We start from the raw sequence: 24,777 nt of genomic DNA on the forward strand, positions 1-24,777 counted from the left end.
CAGGTAGCATTTTCTTTGTTCCTCCCTCTTTTGTTTCTGTTTGAATATGTAAGTAACTATGAGGATTATGTATGCAATAAATAAATATGCATCAGTATTTTATATTAGTATTTCCCCTTCTCTTACCCCAAAGTTGGCATACTCTACACTCTGTCCCGCACTGTAGCAGCATCAGAGGCCTTGCTCATGTCTTTCACAGGCACACAGTTCTCTCAGTTTGCCTTTATCCTGGCAAAGAACCTCATTCCAGCCAGGCGAGGGAGACTGAGAGCTCATGACTATATTTGTCATATAAAACTCAGTCCTTACCCCCTACCCCTGCCAAGGTTTAGCAGATTGTCACAAAGATCAACAGAGAGAATCTTTCTGAAAAACTTTGAAAAATCTGGATAGCTTTTGGGAATCTAAATAAACTTGGAGTCTTTCCTTCAGTATGGGCCTGTGCTGTGATGGTAGAAGCCTGGGACCTTTGTTAGATCCCACTCTTAGCTGGGCACAGGGATAGAGAGGGGCTGTCTGTGCATCATTTTCGGTCCTCCCCACAGTACTGCAGTGGAGGCCCTACTCTCTCCAGCATAGAGTAGCTAAAACCAAGGTGTACAGAGCAATTTTTGTAAGCTATACACCGAAGCAGCCCATTAATACAGGTCCACAATGTATAGATTGAGCTGGTCCACAGAGAGGCTGCTTATAGTTTAGAATTTTTATTGCACTAATTCTTTCCCCTCCAACTTTTAATGTATTGGGTAAGACATATAGTATAGGTTTGCAGGGAGGCAGATCTTGTTGAAATTCCTGCTCTTTCTCTTCACCCATCCATCCATCCATTGGCCATCCACGCACAAATATTTATAAAGCTTCCTCTATGGGCCGGACACTGTGCCAGGTGCTGGAAAAACCACGATGAGAACACAGAGGGATCCCATCCTCAAGGACCTTACAGTATAGTGACCCCAGTGGGTTGCCTGTGTCCTTGGACAAGTTCCTTAACTTTTAGGAAAGAGGTTGTGATGATTAAATGAGGGGATGTAGATGGTGTGCTTAGCACAGCGCCCGGAGAGTAGCTTCTAGTAATAACTGCAGTGCTCACTTTACGAGATACTCTCATGAAAATGAATCTAAGGCAAAGGAATGAAGCTAGGACTTAGGATATGTGGAAACGTTCATTGGAAAGATTACCTGGGAGAAATTGATTCGAAGAGTAAGAAGAGAGAAAAAGGGCTAAAGGTAGTGGGAAAAATGAAAGAGAAGACAAGAGACCTGATATCAACATGAAGGCTGAAGGATTATTTCATCTGAAGTGATGGAGGCTTGGAGAGGTAATATAAATGATAACAGTGCAATTGCTTTAAGAGTGAAACACACTGTATGTGAAACTGATTTCAGTCGAATCAGTGTTGAGCTAGGGATAAATCTTTATATCTCTGATTTATTTATTCTCCTTTATTTTTCAGCCTCAAATAAGTCTATTTTTCGCTACTCTTAGGAGGGAGAAATACATTTTAAGTGTTTTCATTTTCATGTTTGAGCACAGTGCAGTGAAACGTCAGTTGATCAGATCTCTCAGATGAAATGTTTTCGTTTCACCTGTCTTTGATGATTAATAGCAGAGTCCTTACGTCTGGGGTTTCTTTTCCGTGTGCCCGCGCACGAGTGCATGCACGCGTGCGCAAACACACACACATGTAAAGACAAACATCACTTATAAGGGATTTTCTGGGCTGAGAGGACATTCAGATCAGTTTTCTCCAGATTTCTACATCTACGTTCATCGCCCCCTGATGATCAGTGAGGTTCAGAATGGCCCAGAGCTTCCTTAAGAGCTTTAGTTATCAAAAAATACTATATTTTGTTCACAGAGCAGGATTCATTTTTGTATAAAAGTTGAACTGAGAAAGATTAGGGAGCTTTTCTAAAGGACTGAAAACCCAGGGGAAAGAATGAAGTGTCAGGAGCAAATGTAAAAGCATTTCCGCTAACAAGTGCGTCATGTCCTTGGTTAAATCACATCCAAGATACACCCAGTGGATCTGATGAATGACTGAAGGTAAACATTAACCTCTCTGGCCCTTAATCTCATCTTGGGAACGAGGGATCGAATTAGACAAGCTTTCACCAAAGCTCAACTAACAGACCTCACACTGTCTCCCCTACCCCACCCCCAACCTCACAAAATCCTCTGATTTTTGTGAGCAACTTCTTTTTCTAGGCATTCAAGTTAGTTAGTGTCTTACCATCTTACTCTGGATATATGTAATACCTTTCCCTGGCACTTTAAATTTCTTTTGCAGACATATTGATTTTTTTTCTCCTTTGGTGTGTGTGATGGAACTGAGGTTGAACTGACACACTTTTTGCTCTTTTTGGAGGGACTATCAAAGAGTAAGGTAGCTTGATGATTCAGTCTCTCCTTTTAAGAACTCAGGAACTTTTTATTGAGCGTGGTCCTGTTTTAGCAGGTTCCTACCCTACTAAAGTGAGGTGATCCCTATCTGCTTTGTAGTGACTCAACATCTTATAAGAGAAAGGTGATGAATTTTGGAGTCATCAGGTCTGGGTTCAACCTCTGCCCATTTATTTGCCTCCTTGGGTGAGTTAACTAATTTCTCTGGTCTCAGTCTTACTAGTTGTGAAATGGTGTAGTCATAGCCATTTTACAGGGCTGTTGAAGTTTTAAAAAGTTTAAAAATGACTTATTAAGTGTAAAGAGCAACACAAGTATTAATTATTAATGAGAATGACCCTGGCTTTCATCTCTATTTTTGAAATATTCCATTCTCCATAATAGGACAGGAGAACCAGGATTATTATTGAAAGAGATGAGGAAGAGAGGAAAGTAGGGGCTGGAGTAGAATATTGTCCATTTTGTTGATAGGTAAATAAAGGTATAGGCACTAACTGAAGGATTCATGGCCTCACAGGTAGTGGCAAACTGGGGCTGGAGACAAACTGTTCTGACTCCCAGCTCATGTCACCATTTCTCATTTCCTCAGAGATGCTGTTAACTCGTAGAAATCATGTTCAGACCTAATGAATATCTTGGCTCTCAAGTATGGCCACGATATAGTTATACCACACAGGCAGGAAATACCTTACTCTTTTCAACTAAATAATGAAACATGTGCTTAGACATTATTAGAAGTTGAAGTGATGTCCTCTTGTAACCTGAACCATCTCATGATGGACCACAGAAAATTTGCTTTGCTGTCAGGTTCAACTTCTCATTGTGGCATCTTTCCATTGGCTAGAAGGTAGAACACGGGGTTATTTGCATTTGTTACTGTTCGACTGATCAGATTTCAGGCTAACGGTTAATTTTTTTTCAAGTCATCGTATTGAGAGAGTTCCCTGGCAGTTCAGTGGTTAGGACCCGGCCCTTTCACTGCCGTGGGCCCGGGTTCAATCCCTGGTCCAGGGAACTAAGACCCCGTAAGCCGCGTGGCGTGGTCAAAAAAAAAGTCATCGTATTGAAATTTTTCTTATGTTTCTATTTGCAATAAAGATGAAAATAATTTCTGTTGGTTTTTTGATTAAAGCAAATATTTAAAAACATTATAGGTGCATACTTCTCTTACCTGTGCAGGGACCGATTTGTGTATAATTGTTTTGTATAGAATAGTTCAATATTATTTTGCCATATCTTCCTTAAATTTGTTTGAAATATATTCTGTGTAAATACCAAACCCTTTTGGAAATGCAGTTGAACTTGGTGGAATCATTCAGACCTGGAGTAGCTGTGTAATTGTCCATATCCTTTGATAAGATTTTCCCATAGCACGTCTGTATTTGTGACATTACAAGTTTTTTGTTATTGTTCTTATTTCAGCCTTGTTCTCAGAGGTAGTTATTCATGTAATCAATAGGTTCATAGTTGTAGTTACAAGATACATATATAGTATATATATCATCAAACTGTCAATTTATACTTAACTTTTATTTATTTGAACAGAGTCATTGGCATTAACTTTGCTGGGCAAAGCATTCTACACATTAATTGAAGAGTTTTAGGGAGCATGTTTAAGATAATTAAGGAAACAAACTTACAGTTGCCTCAAGTATTGCAAAAGCATCAGGTGCATTTTTAGAGCTGACAGTTAATAGTAGATAAGTCTTTATTTGTTTCTAGATCAGAGTCCCAAGAGTCTCATCATAAGGTGTCAGTAGAAATTTTGTGTGAATATAAAATATCTGCCCGGTAGAATTTTGCCCAATGGTATGTGCTCCCAGCCCGTCTTAGGGTCCTAACCTTCGAGAAAGAAGGGTCATCATCAGGGGATAGGTAGTCATCTCTGGAGTAAACTCCCAAATTCTGTGGTTCTATGATAACAGACAAATAAAAACCCCAAACAATTAATTTCATATTATGTGGGAATAACTGTGAAAATGTTAGTAAACTCTAAAACAGGGGTCCCCAACCCCCAGGCCACGGACCGGTACCAGTCTGTGACCTGTTAGGAACCGGGCCGTACAGTAGGAGGTGAGCCACGGGCGAGCGAGCGTAGTTTCATCTGTATTTACAGCCGCTCCCCATCACTTGCATTACCGCCTGAGCTCCGCCTCCTGTCAGCATTATGGTGAGTTGTACGATTATTTCATTATATGTTACAATGTAATAATAATAGAAATAAAGTGCACAATAAATGTAATGCACTTGAATTGTCCTGAAAACATCCCCCCCCCACCCCTCATCTGTGGAAAAATTATCTTCCACGAAACTGGTCCCTGGTGCCAGAAAGGTTGGGGACCGCTGCTGTAAAACACATGCTAGTAAATACTAGTAAATACTAAAACACAGCGTTCTTTCCTGCTCTAACAGGCTGAAACTTGAGTCACACCTGTTCAATTGCCTTCTTTTTTTTGTTCTGTCCACTTCCCCGTCTTTAATGGTTGCTTTCAGTTCCAACCCAGTTGTGTGAGATGTCAGCTACTCCTCTCCAGCTTTGAGTAAAAAAACACTGCATTTGGCATGTGCCTTGCATATCCTTCATTTTGGTGAAAAGAAAAATGTGAAAAGATACAGGGCTACCTTTGAACTTGGTGGAGCGCCCCCTAGTGTAATATCTGGGCTTGAAAGTGAGCCAGTGACCATGATACTGGGAGAGGAGCCAGTGGCTATTAGTTGGGAGGTACATTGCATTGATTGTTGCTACACTGTATTTTTTTTCATTTGCTGGTTCACTTGTATCATTTGGGGTGAAATTTAAAATATTTATTGCATTTTCTTATTCTTTTAGCTTTTGAAGATCTATTGTTGCTTTCCAAAGAGAAGTTTTATTTGAAAATGTGTGATTTTATTCTTCAACACTAAGAGTAGATAAGGTCTGAACAATGAGGGAAAGAGACTATTTTGCTGAGAGATTTCGAGACGCATCGGTTGATGGGGCTTGTTATTGCATTAGGAAGGCACACAAGAACCATGTCATCTGTTTCTTTTCTATTGCTTTCAACCCAATGGCTACTTTTATAAAGTGATTAATTAATGGATTTCTGAAACCTAAGTTCTCGTAAACAGTAGGTTTGGTGTTCTCCAAAGGTACTCAGACCATTAGATTACTAGATTATGTTTCCATTCATAAAACTTATTTTGTGGATTTCATTACCTGTGGAATTACGCATGTCATTTGAAACAAAACATCTTTATTTAAAAAGTGCAGTATGTATAGCAGACTGGTTAAGATTTCCATCTCAACTGTCCCTGCTTTGTCCAAAGTTCTTAGTTTTTCTGACTTAAGCTATCTCATTCAGCAAGCAAGTTAGTTTAATTTTTGAATTTTCTTCTAGTTATAAAATGTCCTGACCTTTAATAATCTTGGCTCTCAGTAAACTTATTTTAATGGATAGATGAAAACAGTGTGTAATTGGGGGATCATTTATTTTCTATGCACGCTGTACTTCCTTTTCTCCAAATTTTTGCTCAGATGGTCCCTTGTCAATGAGACCCTACCCAGTATACCCCATTTAAAAATGTGACTCCTCTCCCAGAACTCCTGATTTTCCTTGCTAGGCTGAACAATTTTCTCTGTGGTGCTTTTCTACCTTCTAACATTCAGTACAGTTTGCTTAGTTATTGGTTTATTGTTTATTGTCTCTTTTCCCCACAGTAGATTGTAAACTCAGTGAGGGCAGGGTTTTTTGTCAGCTTTATTCACTAAGTACCTTCAGAGTCTGGAACAGAGCCAAGACATAGTAGATACTCAGTAAATGTTTTTTGTTAAATTAAATATATGTTTTAAAAATTATATATTTTTATGAGCTTTCTGAAAGTTATACCTAACATATTTATAAATAACACAAAAATGAATTTTAGCTCGACTACTATTTAAATGATTGGAGATTTAAAAACAATGCAATAAAGGGCATCTACAAAAAATCCACATCATACTTAGTGATGAAAGACTGGATGCTTTCCTCTTAAGATCAGGAACAAGACAAGGATGTCTGCTCTTGGCACTTCTATTCATCATTGCACTGGAGATTCTAGCCAGGAAAGTAGGGCAGGAGAATGAAATAAAAGACATCCAGATTGGAAAGAAAGATGTAAAACTATCTCTATTCATAGATTATGCATCCTTGTATAAAGAAAATCCTAAGGAGTGCACTAAAAAATTATTAGAACTAATAAATGAGTTTAGTGAGATTGCAAGATACAAGATTAATACAGAAATACCTTGGAGATATTGTGGGTTAGGTTCTGCAATTAAGCAAATATTGCAATAAAGCAAGCCACACAATTTTTTTTGTTTCTCAGTGCATATAAAAGTTATGTTTACTGGAGTCTATTAAGTGTACAATAGGATTAAGTCTAAAAAACAATGTACATACCTTAATTAAAAATATTTTATTGCTAAAAAATGCTAACCATCATCTGAGCTTTCAGCGAGTCATAATATTTTTGCTGGGGGAGGGCTTGAAATGTCGCAAGAATTACCAAAATGTGATACAGAGAGACAGAAAGTGAGCAAATACTGTTGGAAAAATGGCACTGGCAAACTTACTTGACTCAGGATTGCCACAAACCTTCAATTTGCAAAAAATGCAGTATTTGCAAAGTGCAATAAAACAAGGTATGCCTGTACGCAAACATCAACTGTATTTCTATACACTAACAATGAACAAAAAAGAAATTAAGGAAACAATTGCATTTACACCAGCATGAAAGAATGAAATACTTAGAAATAGATTTAACAAAAGAAGTGCAAAACTTATATTCTGAAACCCACAAAATATTGTTTAAAAATTAAAGAAGACCTAAATAAATAGAAAGACATCTCATGTTCTTGAATTGGAACACAATGTTACTAAGATGGCCTACTCACCAGATAGATTCAACAAATCCCTGTCAAAATTCCAGCTGGCTTCTTTGAAGAAATTGACAAGCTGATCCTAAAATTCATTTAGAAATGCAAGTGACCTAGAATAACCAAAACAATCCTGACAAAGAACAAAGTTGGAGCACCTAGACTTCTTGATTTCAAGACTTAATAAAAAGCAACAGTAATCAAGACAGTATGGTATCTACTTAAAGTAGACATAAGCATCAATGGAAAAGCATTGAGGGTCCAGAAATAAACCCATATATATATAGTCAACCAATTTTCAACAAGGATGTCAAGACCATTCAATGAGGAGAGAATAATCTTTTCAAAAAATGGTACTGGGGTAACTGGATAGCCACATACAGAAGAATGTAGTTGGACCTCTACCTCACACCATATATATAAAAATGAACTCAAAATGGAGTAAAGATCTTAATGTAAGACCTAAAATTATAACACTCTTAGAAGTAAACAAGCCTAAATCTTTGTGACCTTGAATTAGATAATGCAACCAAAGAAAAAATAGATAAATTGGATCTTATCAAAAGTAAAAACTTTTATACATCAAAGGACACCACCAAAAAAGTTAAAAAACAACCCACAGGATGGGAGAAGATATTTGCAAAACACATATCTGATAAGGGACTTGTATCCCTTATATAGAATTTATATTCTACATGAGGAATTCTTTTTTTGGAATGTTTATAGCTGCTTTATTCACAATAGCCCCAAACTGAAGACAATCCATATGTCCATCGACTGGTGAGTGGACAAACAAATTGTGGTATATCTATACTAATTCAGCAGTAAAAATGAATGTAATATTAATATATGCAAAAGTATGGATGAATCTCAAAAACATTATGCTAAGAGGTCAAACAAAAAAGACTATATATCATATACCATTTATATAAAATTCCACAAAAGGCAAAACTAAAGTGACAGAAAGTAGATCAGTAGTTGCCAGAGGTTAAGGGTCAAGAGATGGGACCAGTTGCAGAGGAGAATGAGGGAACATTTTAGGGTGTTGGATGTTACACGGTTGTATACCTAAAACAAGTGAATTTTATTGCATGTAAATTATGCATCCATACAGTTAGTATTAAGAAGTCAAAGGAGTTAAGTAAAACTCCTATAATGTTAACTTGAATTAGTAATATTAATATAAATTCACGATTTGAAAATATTCATATTTCTCCACTCTGTTCCCCCCTTTCTCTTGGAGCCACCCCTGAATGGGCTATAGTGTAAAGGTCCATTTTCAACTTGCACAAATACATTGAGTCTACCCGTCTATGGACCAGGCCTGGGGTTTTCTCCTTCCCATCAGTTGATTGTTGCAAACCTCTGCAGAAGCTGTAGGTGAAGCTGATGGAGAGGCCTCAAGGCAACGGAGGTAGGAGACATGGAATTTGGGTCCTATCTGTACCTTACATGAAGAATTCTTAAAATTCAAGAATAAAAAGAAAAATAACCCAATTAAAAAAATGGGCAAAGGATCTGAATTGATATTTCTCCAAAGAAGGTATACAAGTGGCCACATGAACAGATGCTCAGTCTTATTAGTTATCAGGGAAATACAAATCGAAATCATAATGAGATACCACTTTACACCCGCTTGGATGTCTGTAATCAACTATTATTTGTGGAAATAACAAATGCTGGTGAAGATGTGGAGCAATTGGAACCTCACACACTGGCAGTAGGAACGTCAAATGATGCAGCTGTATTGGAAAGCAGTTTGGCATTTCCTCAAGCGTAGAATTACTGTATGATCCAGAAATTCCATCTCTAGGCATATGTCCAAGAGAAATGAAAACATATGTCCACATAAAAACTTGTACATGAATGTTCATAGCAACATTATTCTAATAGCCCCAAATAGAAACAACTCAAATGTCCATCAACTGATGAATGGATAAGTCAGATGTAGTCTGTTAGTACAATGGATTATTGTCTGGCCATAGATAGGAATGAAGTACTGACACGTGCCACAGCGTGGATGAGTGTTGAAAACATTATGCTAAGTGATAGAAGCCAGACATATTTTACGACTCCATTTATCTGAAACATCTAGAATAGGCAAATCTGTAGAGACTGAAAGTAAATTAGTGGTTGCCTAGGGCTGAGGAAGGGGCGTAGGAAGAAATGAGCTTGATAGCTAATGGGTACAGGGTTTCTTTCTAGGGTCATGAAAACATTCTGAAACTGATTGTGGTGATGGTTGCATATCTCTGTGAATATACTAAAAAACATTGAATGGTACACTTATTCAAGTAGGTGAATTGTATGGTATGTGACTTATAGCTCAACGAAGCTGTCAATAAAAAAAAGGAAGAAAGAATAAACAGAGCATTTAGTGAGCTGACGATCTTTATTAAATGGCCGCTCTGGTCCTCCTTATTCATTTGGCAGAATTAACATGGTTTTTAATGAGCCAAGTTTTCGCTTGGCCATAGTGGGGCAAAAGCACTCTAACAAGTATGGTTAGGTGTGTAGAAGTTTGTCTCAAAAATTTTTTTAGATAAATAGAGTTTGAAAAATCTGCTTGGATGTCCCTGGTGGCGCAGAGGTTAAGAATCTGCCTGCCAATGCAGGGGCCAAGGGTTCGATCCCTGGTCCGGGAAGATCCCACATGCCGTGGAGCAGCTAGGCCCGCGCGCCACAACTACTGAGCCCGCGTGCTACAACTACTGAGCCTGCACTCTAGAGCCCGTGCTCCGCAACAAGAGAAGCCACCGCAATGAGAAGCCTGCGCACCGCAACCAAGAGTAGCCCCCGCACGCCGCAACTAGAGAAAGCCCGTGTGCAGCAACGAAGACCCAACTCAGCTAAGAAGAAAAAAAAGAAAGAAAAATCTGCTTACTTCTCCCAGGGGAAGGATAGCTTTGCCAGATTTTGTAGCTCAGCTATTCTTGGGCATAATGACCATCAACTCTCTCGATGGGAAGGCTCAAGAGCTGCTGGATTTGGACAACAATGGAAAGGCGAGACGTTGAAAAGTGCTGAGGGAAAATGGATCTCCCCCATAGGGCCTCCAAAGAGGGTTTTGTCTTTGGCACTGGCCCACATCTGTAGGCTTTGCTTCTCTGAACGGAAACTGAGTCTAGTAACTTAACACTAAGGTCTTCCTTTGAGGCTTCTTTTGATAACTGCAAAGGTTAATAAGACCCTGCTCGTCTTCTGTAAAATTGCCTCTACAAAATCCGCCCCCTTCTCTTGCAATAATTTGTTTAAAGCTTTTGCTGTTTCACCTTAAGTTTCCCAGAGCCAGTGAAAAACAGAAGTAAACACTTTGATATTTTGCATTTCATCATTTCAAGTTAGTTTTGCCCTTTGTGGTTTTATTGACTGGATACAGAAAACTCTTTTAGGTTTTTAAGCCATACAGGATGAAATATTCACTTGATTTGATTTTTGAATCCCTTTCAAGACCCAGCTTGGCATTTGATTTTATGTATTATTTCAGCCAGAGCTTTGCACAACCCTGAAATGAAAAGTGGGCTTGTTTTCTCTGTTGAATGTACCTTTTTATTACCTTTCCCTCAGTGCTCCGAAGACCTTGAATCCCTGAGACTGGGGTTCTCATATTTCTCTCGTGCTGCACGGCATTTCCCTGTGTTGGCAGAGTTGCAGAGAGTGTTACTGTGGTTGAATGAGACCCATTTACCCTGGTGGAGGTTCAGTGTGAGCTTGATTTTGATATCTCCAGGCTGAAGTGATGGAGGCTAGGTTTTCAGAGGTGTGTAATTCCTTGGAAAGCCTTTATTAATCATTTCAGCAAGGTCATGCAAGATGTTTCAGAGCAGGCTCTGTTGCTGAGCTGCAGGGGGTCCCATCTGAGCCCCACTGTGTTCATCACGGGGTTCCTTAACAGAGGAAGCTGTGGCCGGAGAGGTCTGCTTCTGGCGCTGTGTCCTCTGACTGAAGTGGTAGAGGCAGACAGGCTGTCTGCAGCAGCCCTGTGCGAGGCTGGCCACCCTGACAGCCTATCTGCCTCAGGAGAATTGCTAAAAGAACCCTGACATTGGGACCTCCCTGACAGTCCAGTGGTTAAGACGTCATGCTTCCACTGCAGGGGGCGTGGGTTCGATCCCTGGTCTGGGAACTAAGATCCCACATGCCACGTGGCATGGCCAAAAAAAAAAAAAAAAATTAAAAAAAAGAACCCCTATAAATCCTGCCACTCAACCTATAGGCTTCTCTCCAGGTGCCCGACACATGCTGTTCAGGTCAACATACATGGGCTGCCCCTCCTAATTCCAATCGAACAGGGCATCCTTTACAATTTGACTTGATGTTATGCTATGAAATATTATGGATCAAAAGAAATAGTCTGGTCTCTGTCTTAAAACAGTCACCGAATTATAAAAATGGCACTATAAATTAATTCTGATGATGGACCTCGTTCATAGTTGGTGAAGGGATTTCTGAGATTTTTTTGCAAGGGTGATAGTGAGATATATGAAAGAGAAAGAGAAATATGAAATATTGTGATTTTGTGATACTTTGTGGATTTATGAGCAGTTTGTGAAAATGTATACTTACTGTGCTATGTATTCTCAGACCATTTAAAATTTGCTAGCTTCAAGGTTCGAACTTGAAAAATATTCTCTTCTTCTATTCCCCTCTGACAATAATTGTTATTTATTTCCTGTAAGAAAATATTTGCAAGGGAAAGTGGAAGCTTAAAGGGGTAAAATATTTAGGCTTGGGTGATAGGAAAACATTGATTTTGTATCATAGTATTTGGAAAAGTTAAATAAATTTGAGTTTATTACCCTGCTCTATCACTCACTAGATGTTTCCTCACCTGAGATGTGGAAAGAAACTTCTGTATTCTTTCCAACCTAAGACACCATTCATTGTAAGATGCCCCATGATTTTGAGTTACTATGAAAGAAAAATGCTTCTAATTAGACAATGACACAAGATAGAGATCCTATTGATTGTCAGACACATTCTGATTTCAGAGCAATTCAAAATGAATACAGTTTTGAGAATTAGATGAGATACTATCCATACAGCAGTTATCACAGTTTCTGGCATATAGCTAACATCAGTGTGTGTGTGTGTGTGTGTGTGTGTGTGTGTGTGTGTGTGGTGTATATGTGTACAGAAAGAAAGAGAAAGGTGGGAGAGAGGGAAAGAGAGAGAGAGAATGGGCATGAGAACGAATTGTACTTCCTTCTTTTCTAGGTGCTCACCCTGCTTTCTCCTCCCCTTCCGTCCCGGCTGCCTTCCCCGAAGACAACGGCAGAACCTGGAAGCCATAATGGCTTACAATGATAGTCTGTATTGATTCATAGTCTTAGTTTGCAAACCATTTACTTTTCAACTTACCTAAAGAAAACTTTGGATGTGGAATACACAGAAAGGGTCAGAGAATTTGGAGAAAAGAGCATGAGGACATCTAAGATTCTGAGGATCTGTCTATACTAACTTAATTCACCACAGTAGGACAGTCTGCACCATTGTGATCTCACCATAGAAAAGAGGTATCAGAGGGCTACTGACATTCCACGCTTTGTCACCTGTGGTGGCTTGGCAGTTAAGCTTTTGCTAATAACGCCCAAGTCAATTTTGATAACAGTGAGATTTTTTAGGCGTCAGTCTAGATGTTTCGTGCATGCCAGTTTTAAACTGATTTTAGCAAGTTATTTTAACTCCAAATGAGATCTTAGATCTCCTATTTGTAAAACAAGATATGGCCTATTTCAAGGAATAACTGAAAACAAAAATGAATGTCATTTGAGGATTTTATGTAATAAATTCTAAATGACAAAATTATTCATCCATACATTCACCAGGCCTTGGTAAGTGCTAGAAAGGTATGAAGATAATAAAGATACAGTCCCTACCATGCACAGGAACCTTCCAGTCTAGCAGGAAAGAGAGAAGTAAACCCAGTGGATGGTGGCAGGTCTTATGATGGGGGCAAGCACTGGGTCCTGTGAAAGCAGGCTGTGATTCTTCACAGTAGCAATAGCAGCACGATTGCAGTTCCCTGAACCTGAAACATTCTTGATGAGTGGGTCACCTAATTTTGTCCTCCTGTCTTCCAGTTCAAGGTTTTCCTGTGTTCCAAATGATGCATTAGGCTTAGGCATATTTTATGTGTCTATTTGCAAAATAGATAATGTCTGCGTGCTGACAAAAATTGGAGTGAAGAGGAAAAATTTCATCAGTAGCTTTAATATTTGGTAATTCACCAAATATCATTTTTCATAAAGACCTTTTGACTCCATCCAGCCACACTTTGTAAGAGTAAGCAGTATTGTGACCCAGAGCAAAAACTTCAACATTGAATGCTAGGGGATCATGCTTGAAATAAGGGAAAGAAAGGAAGTAGGACAATTAACATGTCAATTTGCTTGGATAAGTAAATAGATAAAAGATTTCCTACTGGAAAGCAGTAGGGTGTGCTCAGACCTTTTATGAACGAAGCAGGGTCCTCTGGTCAATACTTATGCAGCAATGACTTCTTTAGATCCAGATATATACACATAGCAGCTCAAAAGCTAACAGAGGTTTATGTGTTTGAGAGGACATAGTAGCTAAATATCAAACAAAGGTTTATATACTGAAGAACACATACAGGTTTATGTTGGACAATTATGAGTAGTATTTTATTTTATTTTATTAAATTTTTTTTAATTTTGCCATATAACATACAATAAGATATATTTTTTAATGCTTTTCTTTTCAAAAAAATTTATTTTATTTATTATTACTTTTTTGGCTGCATTGGGTCATCATTGCTGCGCACGGGCTTTCTCTAGTTGCGGTAAACAGGGGCTACTCTTCCTTGCGGTGCGCGGGCTTCTTATTGCGGTGGCTTCTCTTGTTGCGGAGCACGGGCTCTAGAGCGCAGGCTCAGTAGTTGTGGCACACGGGCTCAGTAGTTGTGGCTCGTGGGCTCTAGAGCACAGGCTCAGTAGTTGTGGCGCACGGGCTTAGTTGCTCCGCGGCACGTGGGATCCTCCCGGACCAGGGCTTGAACCCGTGTCCCCTGCATTGGCAGGCGGACTCCCAACCACTGCACCACCAGGGAAGCCCCACGAGTAGTATTTTAAATTCAGTTCTATAGATTAAACAGCATACGAAAATTTGCCTAATTATAATTCCAATATATTTATTTGTTCAAATGTTAAACTCATTAATAGCGGGCAGATACTTGTGTCATTTGCCAACATTTATTGGGTATATGCTATGGGCTAGGCACAGTTTCAATCACTTCCTATATCTTAACCCGTTTAATCCTAACAATCTATGAGGAAGAAACTACTCTTATCCATATTTTACAGAAAAATCTAAGGCCCGGAATGTCAGAAACTTGCCTGAGGACAGACAGCTTGTAGGTGGCAGAGCTGAGATTCGAACTTGGAATCTTCATGGCCCACACTCTTACCTGGAATTGTCTCAGACATCTGCAGTCGCGTTGGCCTCCATCCTCTCCCGCCTGTGCCCTAGGCTGGGCCCCTGGGCTTGGTCCAGTCACTCCCATCTCTCCCCGCTGTTCTGTCCTCCTTCCTCTGCTCGTTCTACAGGCGTCCGTGGGCCCCAGTTGATGCCTTTTCCCCACCCTCTTGACCCCGCCCTCCCCGCGTCTTGGCCACTAGAGGGCGCGAGGAGCAGAAACTCGAGGGTAACAGGTGTCTGGGAGCGGCTGGGAAGGGGCTGGTTCCGGAGCAGAGGCTCAGAGGAGGGAGACAGAAGGAGGGGCGCTGGGGGTCTGGGGACACGGGGAAGGGCAGGAGAGCAGCAGCCGGTGAGATGTATTGTCTCCCCCGGCGTCACCCCACCACACACTCGGCACCAGATCTTCCCTACTCATTCCATTCCCCTAAAACTGCAACACCAAGACATTTGGGTGTCCTACTCAAACTGGAGATCTGAGCGTTGTACAGATTCCCCTGAAGGCATAGTCAGTCTTTCCGTTTTGGTAATGCAGTGAGATTTAGAGGACAGGGGGACATCAGGAGGAAATTTTAATAGATCTTCACTCTGACGAGACCTCATGCTAATGACACATTTTTTGTTTTTAAGAGTTGAATACTAGTTAGGATGTCTAGTCAAATAAATTATACTGCTTTTAAATTAGGACTCAGCTGTGAGCGTGGGGATTTGTTTTGTTGCTATCCCAGGGTCTAGCACGGTATCTATAACTCTAATATCGATATATAAATCGCTCAGTTGAAATAGGAATTTTATTAATGGATCATTTCACTCTGAAGGCAAAGCTTTGCCTATTTAGTCATGTAGATAGAATGTGGACTATTCTCTAATGAGGAGGATAATTTAATGACCAGCTCATCTAAGCCCAGAGCTCTGGTCAACTTACCCAAAAGCTTCCAGTACCCGCTGGTTCTAAGAGGCAGCTGTGGTGCTGTGGAGAGTGCCCTGGGCTGGGAGCCAGAGACCTCAGTTTTCATTCTGGCTCTCCCTGCCCTGTGTGCATTACTGGGCTGGTCACTTCCTCATCTGTAAAAGAGCCATTACTGGTTTAATAAAGTCAGGACCATGGTGAGGATTACAAGATAAACACTATTTTTTTTTTTCCCTGTCAACCCAGGCAAAGCTCAGACTTTAGATTAATCTAACCCTCCCTCTTTGCTCCTTTACGTGGGCTGTGGGACACATGGGAGGAGCGAGCCATCCAAGCATGCACACTGATGCAGCTGCAGGCTTCTGGAATCTCATAGCACCTGGACCCACCGTCCTCTCCATTTGCAAAGCCGTGTACATGTTCTAACTTAGCCCGCTCTTTACTTTCCTACAATGGTTATTCCAACCTTTGGCTATATTTAAAGTTCTCCGTATCTCTTCCCAAACCGAAGCTATATGTATGTATATATACATATAAAGAATCTACACATGTTATCAATTCTTAAGGGGGGAAAAAAAAGCATAGAAAAAAGACTGGAGTGAAATATGCCAGAATGTAAGTTGTGGGTTTTTGGTCCTTCATATTTCTCTGTGTTTTTCAAGTGTTCTAGTCCATCATGTATTGCATGATGTTTCCAAAATAACAACAACAACAAAACAGAAAAACTACCATTCGAGGAGCTACCACGTACCCATTGATTTATCCTCCCACCCCCTGCTCCCAAATCTGATTCCAGGCCCAGATGCAGGGTTCTTGCTCTCCCTCTCCGGGGCTAATCTGATCATCTGTGCTATTAATTCTATATTCTTCTGACTTCTCAAGGATCTTGCCTTGACATTAGATAACCCTTTTTCTCCCCATTCAATCTCCCATTCCTTTTTGGTCTCTTTGCGAGCATATAAGTATGCTTAAAGGAATTCCCTGGAGGTCCAGTGGTTAGGACTCGGTACTTTCACTGCCAGGGGCCAGGTTCAGTCCCTGGTCGGGGAACTAAGATCCCACAAGCCACATGGTGCGGCCAAAATAAAAATACGCTTAAGTCCCCTCCATGTATCAGCAAACAAGCAAAACTCCCCAGGCTCCAGCTCCGCCTTGGCTCCCCTCTAACTCTAGACCCGTACCCCCTTTTCCTTTTATATATAGTCTGAGTTCTAGAAAGAGTCTGAATTCCAGCCTCTAAATCTCCACGACTGACCGTTTAACCCATTGCAGCCTGGCTTCCACCTTCACAACACCCTTAAAATTGCTCTTGCCAAGATCTCCTTTCAGGCTTCGTCTTCCTCTGCTCTTCTGACTTTGCTCAGTCTTGTTGGAACATCCCTTCTATGCCATAAATTCTGCCACCTGTTATGAATGTCCCAGATCAGCTCTTCCTGGGCTCGTGGGGCAGGGATCACTGCGTGAGGCATATCTCCCGGGCCCTTCACACGTGGTGTGTCTACCGTGGGGTTTGAGAGCTGCTCTCCCCCGGTCCTTTCCTCCTCATTTTCTGGACCCCTGCCACCTTTCGGGTGTCCCCGTCCCCTCCTCAGCTTGTTGGCTGTGCTGTCGGTGTGGAGCCTGACTGTGACTCACCTGGACCTTTGCAGTGCTCTCCTAGCCATGTCTCTGATTCTAGTGTTGACTGCATCTCACCACCAGCAATAATCTTTGTCACACACGCCTCCCATCCTCTCTGACCCTGGCTTCAAATTCCTTGGTGGCCTCCCATTGCCCAGAGGTACAACCCGAGCTCCTCTCCGTGATCCTTCATGGTCTCGCTCGCTTTACATCTCTTGCCCATGACCCGCCACGCCCCAGTAGCTTGCATTCCACACTCTCATAGCTGGACTCCTCTGAATCTTCAATTCCGTTATCTTTTGCCCCTTTGCATATATTTCCTTTGTGCAGGATATTTTCTCTGTGCTGGCACATTGGACAGATTCTGTCTCATCTGTCGAATGTCAGCTCAAATACTGCCACTTCTGTGATGTCCTCCCTGATTTCTCCCAGGGAAGACTCAGGTACTTCTTTTCCTGTATTCTCCCTGCCCTTTGTATAATTTTCTTATCATACTTTAATTTGTTTTGTTTATTTCTCTTTTAGATTGTAAGGTTCGTGGGGCAGGCGATATGACTAATTTTTTAGCTTTTTTTTTTACTGTGAAATATAATGCACACAGAAGTGCATTAATCAAAACTTAGATCACTTATATGTAGAACCTAAAATATAATACAGGGAATTCCCTGGTGGTCCAGTGGTTAGGACTCCGCACTCTCATTGCAGGGAGCATGGGTTCGATTGCTGGTCAGGGAACTAAGATCCCACATGCCACGTGGCATGGCCAATATATATATATGTGTGTGTGTGTGTATATATATAATACAAATGAACTTAATGTACAAAACGGAAACAGACTTACAGACATAGAAAAGGAACATATGGTTACCAAAGGGGAAAGGGCGGGGAAGGGATAAATTAGGAATTTGGGATTAACATATAAACACTGCTATATATAAAGTAGATAAACAACAAGGTCTTATTGTATAGCACAGGGAACTATATTAAAAATCCTGTAATAAACAAAAACGGAAGAGAATATGAAAAAGAATATATATACATATGTATATAACTGAATCACTTTGCTGTACACCTGAAACTAACACAGCATTGTAAATCAACTAGACTTCAAAAAAAAAACACTTAGGGATAATGAATAATCATAAAGTGAACATTTGTGTAACTACTGCCCAGGTCATGAAAAGGAGTATTTTCAGTCCTCCAGGAGCCCCCTGTATCCTTTCCAGATCCCACCCATCCCCCTACTATCTTTTCTTCATAGTTGCACTACCTATATATTCATTTCTAAACAAATCATTTAGTTTTACCTGTTTTTGACCTTTATACAGTCAGATCATGTTTTCTGTTGTGTTTTACTTCCTTTATTCAACATTGTGTTTGTATGTGATTATGTGTCCTAATTTTTATTATTGTATCGCAGCATTTCATTACATGAATTTACTGCATGTAATGTATCTATTAATGGATGTATGGTTTATTTCCAGTTTGGGGCTATTATGGTGCTTCAGATATCTTATACACTTCTTTTGGTCCCCATGTGCATGAATTTCCTCAGGGTATAGATCCAGGAATGGAACTGCCTGTCACAGGGTGTATATATCTTCAACTCTACCAGATAATGCTAAACTGTCTTTCAAAGTGTCTGTCGCAATTTACATCCCACCAGCCTTGTAGAGGGTGCCCATTGCTCTGTATCTTTGCCAATATGTGGTATTGTCAGACTTTTCCACTTTTACTGACATGGTTGGCATGGAGTAGTATTTCATTGTGGCTTTAATTTGTGTTTCTCTCTTAGTAAGGAGGCTGAACACCTTTCTGAGTTAATGGGTCAGCTGAATTTCCTCCTAAGTGAAGGCCCATTTAAGTTTTGCTCACTCTCTAATGGGTTGCTTGTCTTTATTTTATGGCTTTGAAAGTTCTTGCACATTCTGGATATGAGTCCTTTGTTGGCTGTATGTGTTGAAAATAAGCTATACTATAAAATCACAAACATTAAAGATTTATTGATTATAGTGTTTTTAAAATTCTTTGCCTTAGCACTAATAAGTAAGTAGAAACAGGATAATTAGACAATAAATAATAGTATACATTCATTGAAATTAATCCTGTCCTTCCCTTCTTCTCTCCAGGCGTCATCATCGTCCCCAGTGCCGGTGTTGGGATTGTCCTTGGAGGCTACATCATAAAAAAATTGAAACTTGGTGCAAGGGAATCTGCAAAACTAGCGATGATCTGCAGTGGTGTGTCTTTACTGTGCTTTTCAACCCTGTTTATTGTTGGATGTGAAAGTATCAATCTAGGTGGCATAAACATCCCGTATACAACAGGGTAAGTATCTTGGAAGAGGCGTCTCATCTCATCCTGGTCATGATTGAAGTGTGAAGCTCTGCAGTGTTTGGATCCCAGGGTTTGGCTTGCGCCCCACCCTCAATGAGGGGCTCACTACGCCTGTGTTTCTGTCCCGGTAGAGCTGCACCCTCTTGGGCAGTGGCCTCCGTCTCTCCGTTGTCTGTGTCCCTTTTGACCCTCGCAACGTCTCCCATGGCATTTGGGTTACAGTACATGAGGAGGAAATGCTAGTTGGCTTAATGAAAACTGTTCTTTTTTTTTTTTGTGGTACGCGGGCCTCTCACTGCTGTGGCCTCTCCCGTTGCGGAGCACAGGCTCCGGACGCGCAGGCTCAGCGGCCATGGCTCACGGGCCCAGCCACTCCGCGGCACGCGGGATCCTCCCGGACCGGGGCACGAACCCGTGTCCCCTGCATCGGCAGGCGGACTCTCAACCACTGCGCCACCAGGGAAGCCCTGTTCTTTTTTTTTTTTAATGTAATGTTTTGAATAGGTAGTACATTCACACAGTTTCAAAACAAAGTTCAATGAAAATACAGTGTGCCCCAAGGCCTCCACCCCACTTCTCCCCAAAGACAAACCAGGGAACCACTTTAATTCATCTGTTGTGTACCCTTCCAAGGATGTTCCTTACACAAGAAACTATGAATGTGTATTTTCAGTGTTTTCTGTTTTATATCCAAAAGGTAGCATTCTATACATTCTTTTCTTTCTTTCTTTCTTTCTCTTTCTTTCTTTTTTTTCTTTCTTTCTTTCTTTCTTTCTTTCTTTCTTTCTTTCTTTATGGCTGTGTTGGGTCTTCGTTGCTGCGCGCAGGCTTTCTCTAGTTGTGGCAAGCGGGGGTTACTCTTCGTTGCGGTGCGCGGGCTTCTCATTGCGGTGGCTTCTCTTGCTGTGGAACATGGGCTCTAGGCATGCGGGCTTCAGTAGTTGTGGCTCGCGGGCTCAGTAGTTGTGGCTCGCGGGCTCAGTAGTTGTGGCTCGCGGGCTTAGCTGCTCCGCGGCATGTGGGATCTTCCCGGACCAGGGCTCAGACCAGTGTCCCTGCAATGGCAGGAGGATTCTTAAACACTGCGCCACCAGGGAAGTCCCTATACATTCTTTTCTGAGCTTTTTTTTTTTTTTTTTTATGTAACGATCTGGGTTGGAAACTTTCTGTCACAATAATAATAATGATGGTGATGTTCAAAGTGTAGCTAACCCTTATATTAACACTACTGCATGCCAAGCATTCTTCTAAATGCTTTACGTATATTAACTCATTAATCCTCATAACAGGCCTAATCAGGTAGGTACTATTATTATTCTGATTTTACAGAGGGCAAAACTGAGGTATGGCTGACACGTATCGGTATATACATCCGTTCAGGCTGCTGTAAGCGAACACCATAGACTAGATGGCTTAGAAACAACAGAAGTTTATTTCTCACAATTCCGGAGGCTGGGAAGTCCAAGATCAAGGTGCTAGCATATTCGGTGTCTTGTGAGGACCTGCTCTTTGGATCATAAATGGCTGTCTCTGGCTGTGTCCTCACATGGTGGGGGTGAGGCATCTCCCTGGGATCCTTTTTGTAAGGGCACTAATCCCATTCATAAGGGCTTCACCTTCATGACCCAGTCACCTCCCAAAGGCCCCAAACTCCAAATACCATCACGTTTGGGGTTAGCTTTCAACATGTGAATTTTTCATGGACCCAAACATTTAGTCTATTGACCTAGAGATCACAGGCAAGGATTACACAAGAAACATGTGTAAAGCTCTCAGCCCTCCTGGCACACAGTAAGTGCTCAGTGATAGTTAGCTATTGTTATTAGTCATCACTAATCCATTAAGAACTATTTCTATCAAATTATTTTTACTACAATTGGAAAACATAAATAGAATATTAAAAATTAGTAAGAAAAACCAGCAGTCTCCTGACCCTGCTTCCCAGGGGCAATAATTTAAAATTTTTTTTAGCTATCTCTTCTGGCATTTACCTCTATATTTTTAAAGCATACTGTATAAATTAACCAAATGAAGACATTATTTATGACTTCCTGTCTTAGTAAATGAGGAGTCTAGCATTTTCTTCACAAGTTGTGCTCAAATCCTTTTCTGATATTTTCATGGTATGATTATGACAGTATTGTTAGCAGCTGAGGCACAAGTACTGTATCGTGATTAGATTTCCTCCTTTGTACAGCAGTGATTTTCCTGGAATTAAATCACTACCTTGTTTTCATTTCCTTTGTTTTCTTTGAGTCTGCTTCTGCCTTCCCATATCCTCTAAGGGCTCAAGAAATCTCAATATGACTTTTCACCCATCCGATGAACTCAGGATTCCATTTCCCCACCCCTTGGAGTCATCTGTATGGGAGCCCTCTGGGCCTGCTGCCCCGCTGTTGACCCAGGAATCTCACTTGCCTCTCTCTGTACTGATCCTTCATTTTCTAGGTTCTGTGGATGCCTCTTTTTTGGCTTCCTCCCCCATTTTGCTAGAGCACATCCTCCAGTAGCTACAGAAAGGCTGTCAATGCTGTTAACCTTTTTTTTTTTTTGGAGATTTTTCATGAAATAGCCTCTTTTTTTTTTTTTTTAACAATTACATTTGATTGCCAAGTTGGCTGGGTTAAGAACTTTGGACTGGATGGATCATTTTCACTAAAAAATTTAAAGTTTTCACTCCATTTTTGTCTAATTTCTAATGCTCTTGTGGGAATTCTGGCCTTTCTTTTTCCCAATCCTTTGTATGTGCCCTACTTTTCCTTCCTGGGAGTTTCCATTTATTCCCAGTATTCCCAAATTTCACCACAATACACTTTTTTTTTTCCTCTGAGCACTTGATGAACTTTTAATGTCTGGAGACCATGTCTTTTGTTTCCATTTTAACTTTTTTTAAAAATGTAATTGTTGTTATTTTCTCTCCACAGTTTTTTTTCTCCTATCTGTCCTTCATTGATTCTCTACTTTTCTTATTCTTTATAAACTATGTTATATCTCATTATGGCTTGTCAGTTAGTGGATCTCACTGTAGGGTAGTTGCAGGGGGACAGCTGACATTTTCATTGGGGTGCTCAGTGTCAGAACCTGAGGTCTTACCTTTGAGGTGCTTCAGTTCCTCCAGAGAAGGATGCTCCTATCTCCTGGCTTGGGCTGTGTTGCAGTGGGTTCAGGGTTGTAAGCCTAGCTGCTGACATTCTAGAGCTGGGAGGAGGGTGGTGGGTGGAAGAGGCTAGGGTGCTACTGTTCATTTTGCAAACTTTTACCAAATTCCTCTGTCATCATCCCAGCATCTTGCCAAAGGTCTCTTTCATGTGGTGCTCTTAAGTCCAGAGCCTTTGGTTCATTTTCTCCAGAAGATAGAGGGGGTGGAAGAGGAAGTGGTCATCTACTAAGTAGGGTGGGGAAGGGAACCTGCTGAAAATTGTATCATACTTGGACCATGACTTTCTTGTGGTGTTTGTCCTTGAGTTCCAAAGGCCTGTTCTTTCTCCTACTACTGGTGTTTATCTTGTCCATATATATACTTAAGTTCTCTTTATACTTTCTGTTTTATTGAATCCTTTTTTTCTGAAACTCTCCATAATTTTGCTTCAGTTGGATTGGTTGCTCTTTTGCATAACTTATATCCTGGAACTTCCTTTCATAGATCTCAATTGTATCCACTAGGTTTTGTCTGTGTAGTTATTTATTTGTTAACTCCTCATTTTGCCAGAAAAAATCCTTGGACAACTTCCTAGGGAAGGGTTCAGGGAAAGAGAAGCTGTCTGAAACCGTAAGTGTATTAAAATGTCTTTATTCTTCTTTCACATTTAAATGATAGTTGGAGTGGGTATAGAATTATAGGTTAAACATTTGTTTTTCTGAGAACTTGGAAACCATTGCTTTGTCATCTAGCGTTTAATGTTGCAGATACTTAAATGAAATTTAATTTCAGTCTGAGTTCTCATTTCTCCATTACCAACTTTATTTGGAAGTTTTGAGGATATTTTTTATTCAAAGTGTTCTGAAATTCCATAAGGAATGCTCTACCCTCCGATTTTGTCTTGGCTGGACTCCTCCAATGTCACTTTCTCGGAGAGACTTTCCCTTTCTGCCCAATATAAGGGAGCCCACTCTCCCCTCATTCTTTATTACATCACCTCTTCAGTTTCCTTGTAGCACGTGCCACTATCTGAAATTGTCTTGCTTACTTGCTTTGCTCTTGTCTTTTGTCTCTAAAATATGAGCTCCTTGAGAACAGTTACTATAGCTGCCTACATAATAGTTACAGCCCTGCCATCTACAACAAAGTTTGTTGTATGAATGAATGGACAGACGCATGAATGTCTTGGCCCAGGGCTTTGTTCATTCATTGTATTAGGCACTTTTAATGTAACACATATGTCCTTTTTTTTCTTTTAACCTCAGGGAGATTTTCTTCTACTATATCTTTACTCGTTCTCCTCTTCATTTTCCCTATGTTCTCCAGGACGCCTGTTTTTCAGATGTTGGAACTTACAGACTCGATACCTGTATGTTTAACTTGTTTTCTCATATTTCATATTTTCTTTGCTATGAGAGATTTTTCCAAACCTGCTTTTTTATTCTTTATGTAAATTTTAAATTTTGAAAATAATTTTTTCTTTGGCATTCTGAGTGTTCCCTTTTCATAACGTCCTGCTGTTGTTTGAACAGGAGTAATATCTTCTCAGATCTCTCTGCGCATATAATTCAGTTTTTTTTTTTTTTTTACTTTGTTTCTGTGTCTTACATTTTGTCATTTTATTTGAAATGTCAATTTTTCTGTTCATTTACTCTGGGTTTTACAGGTTGACAAGACTCAGTTTAACATCTGTCAGGTTATGTGTCCCTCTCCTCCACTCACCCCCCACCACACACAAGAACGAGGGAGTTTTATCCTTATTTGTCAACATCTAAGGTAGAAGCTTAGCTTTTACATTTTGTTCTGAATTCTTTAGAAGAGGTTTCTGATGAATTTCGGGGCTCTGCATTGGGGATGGAGGGGGTGGGTATGAGAGTGGAAGGGCCCACTGATACAGTCTTCTCTCCCTTAGGTCTCCAGTGAGTCGCATTGTTTTCAGCTTCGCAGTCACTTTTGCTCCCTGTTGCACCTGCTGGATTTGGATTCAGAGTCGTGTAGAGGTTCCATGGGGCAGGCTGGCTCTTCTCCAAGGTGGC

General features: G+C 40.6%; 1 protein-coding gene across 1 annotated transcript in view; it reads left to right on the forward strand.

Annotated features, from left to right (window-relative positions):
• SLCO5A1 (solute carrier organic anion transporter family member 5A1) overlaps positions 1-24,777 on the forward strand; it is a 124,543-nt gene that overhangs the window by 74,564 nt on the left and 25,202 nt on the right. Inside the window, 1 exon segment of the mRNA XM_089899050.1 lies at positions 19,395-19,593. Coding sequence (XP_089755176.1) covers positions 19,395-19,593 — 199 coding nt within the window.

The sequence above is a fragment of the Delphinapterus leucas genome, chromosome 17, assembly GCF_059928025.1.
Source record: "Delphinapterus leucas isolate spDelLeu-1000000601 "Yukka" chromosome 17, BTC_Dleu_Yukka2, whole genome shotgun sequence".
Classification (NCBI taxonomy): Eukaryota; Metazoa; Chordata; class Mammalia; order Artiodactyla; family Monodontidae; genus Delphinapterus; species Delphinapterus leucas.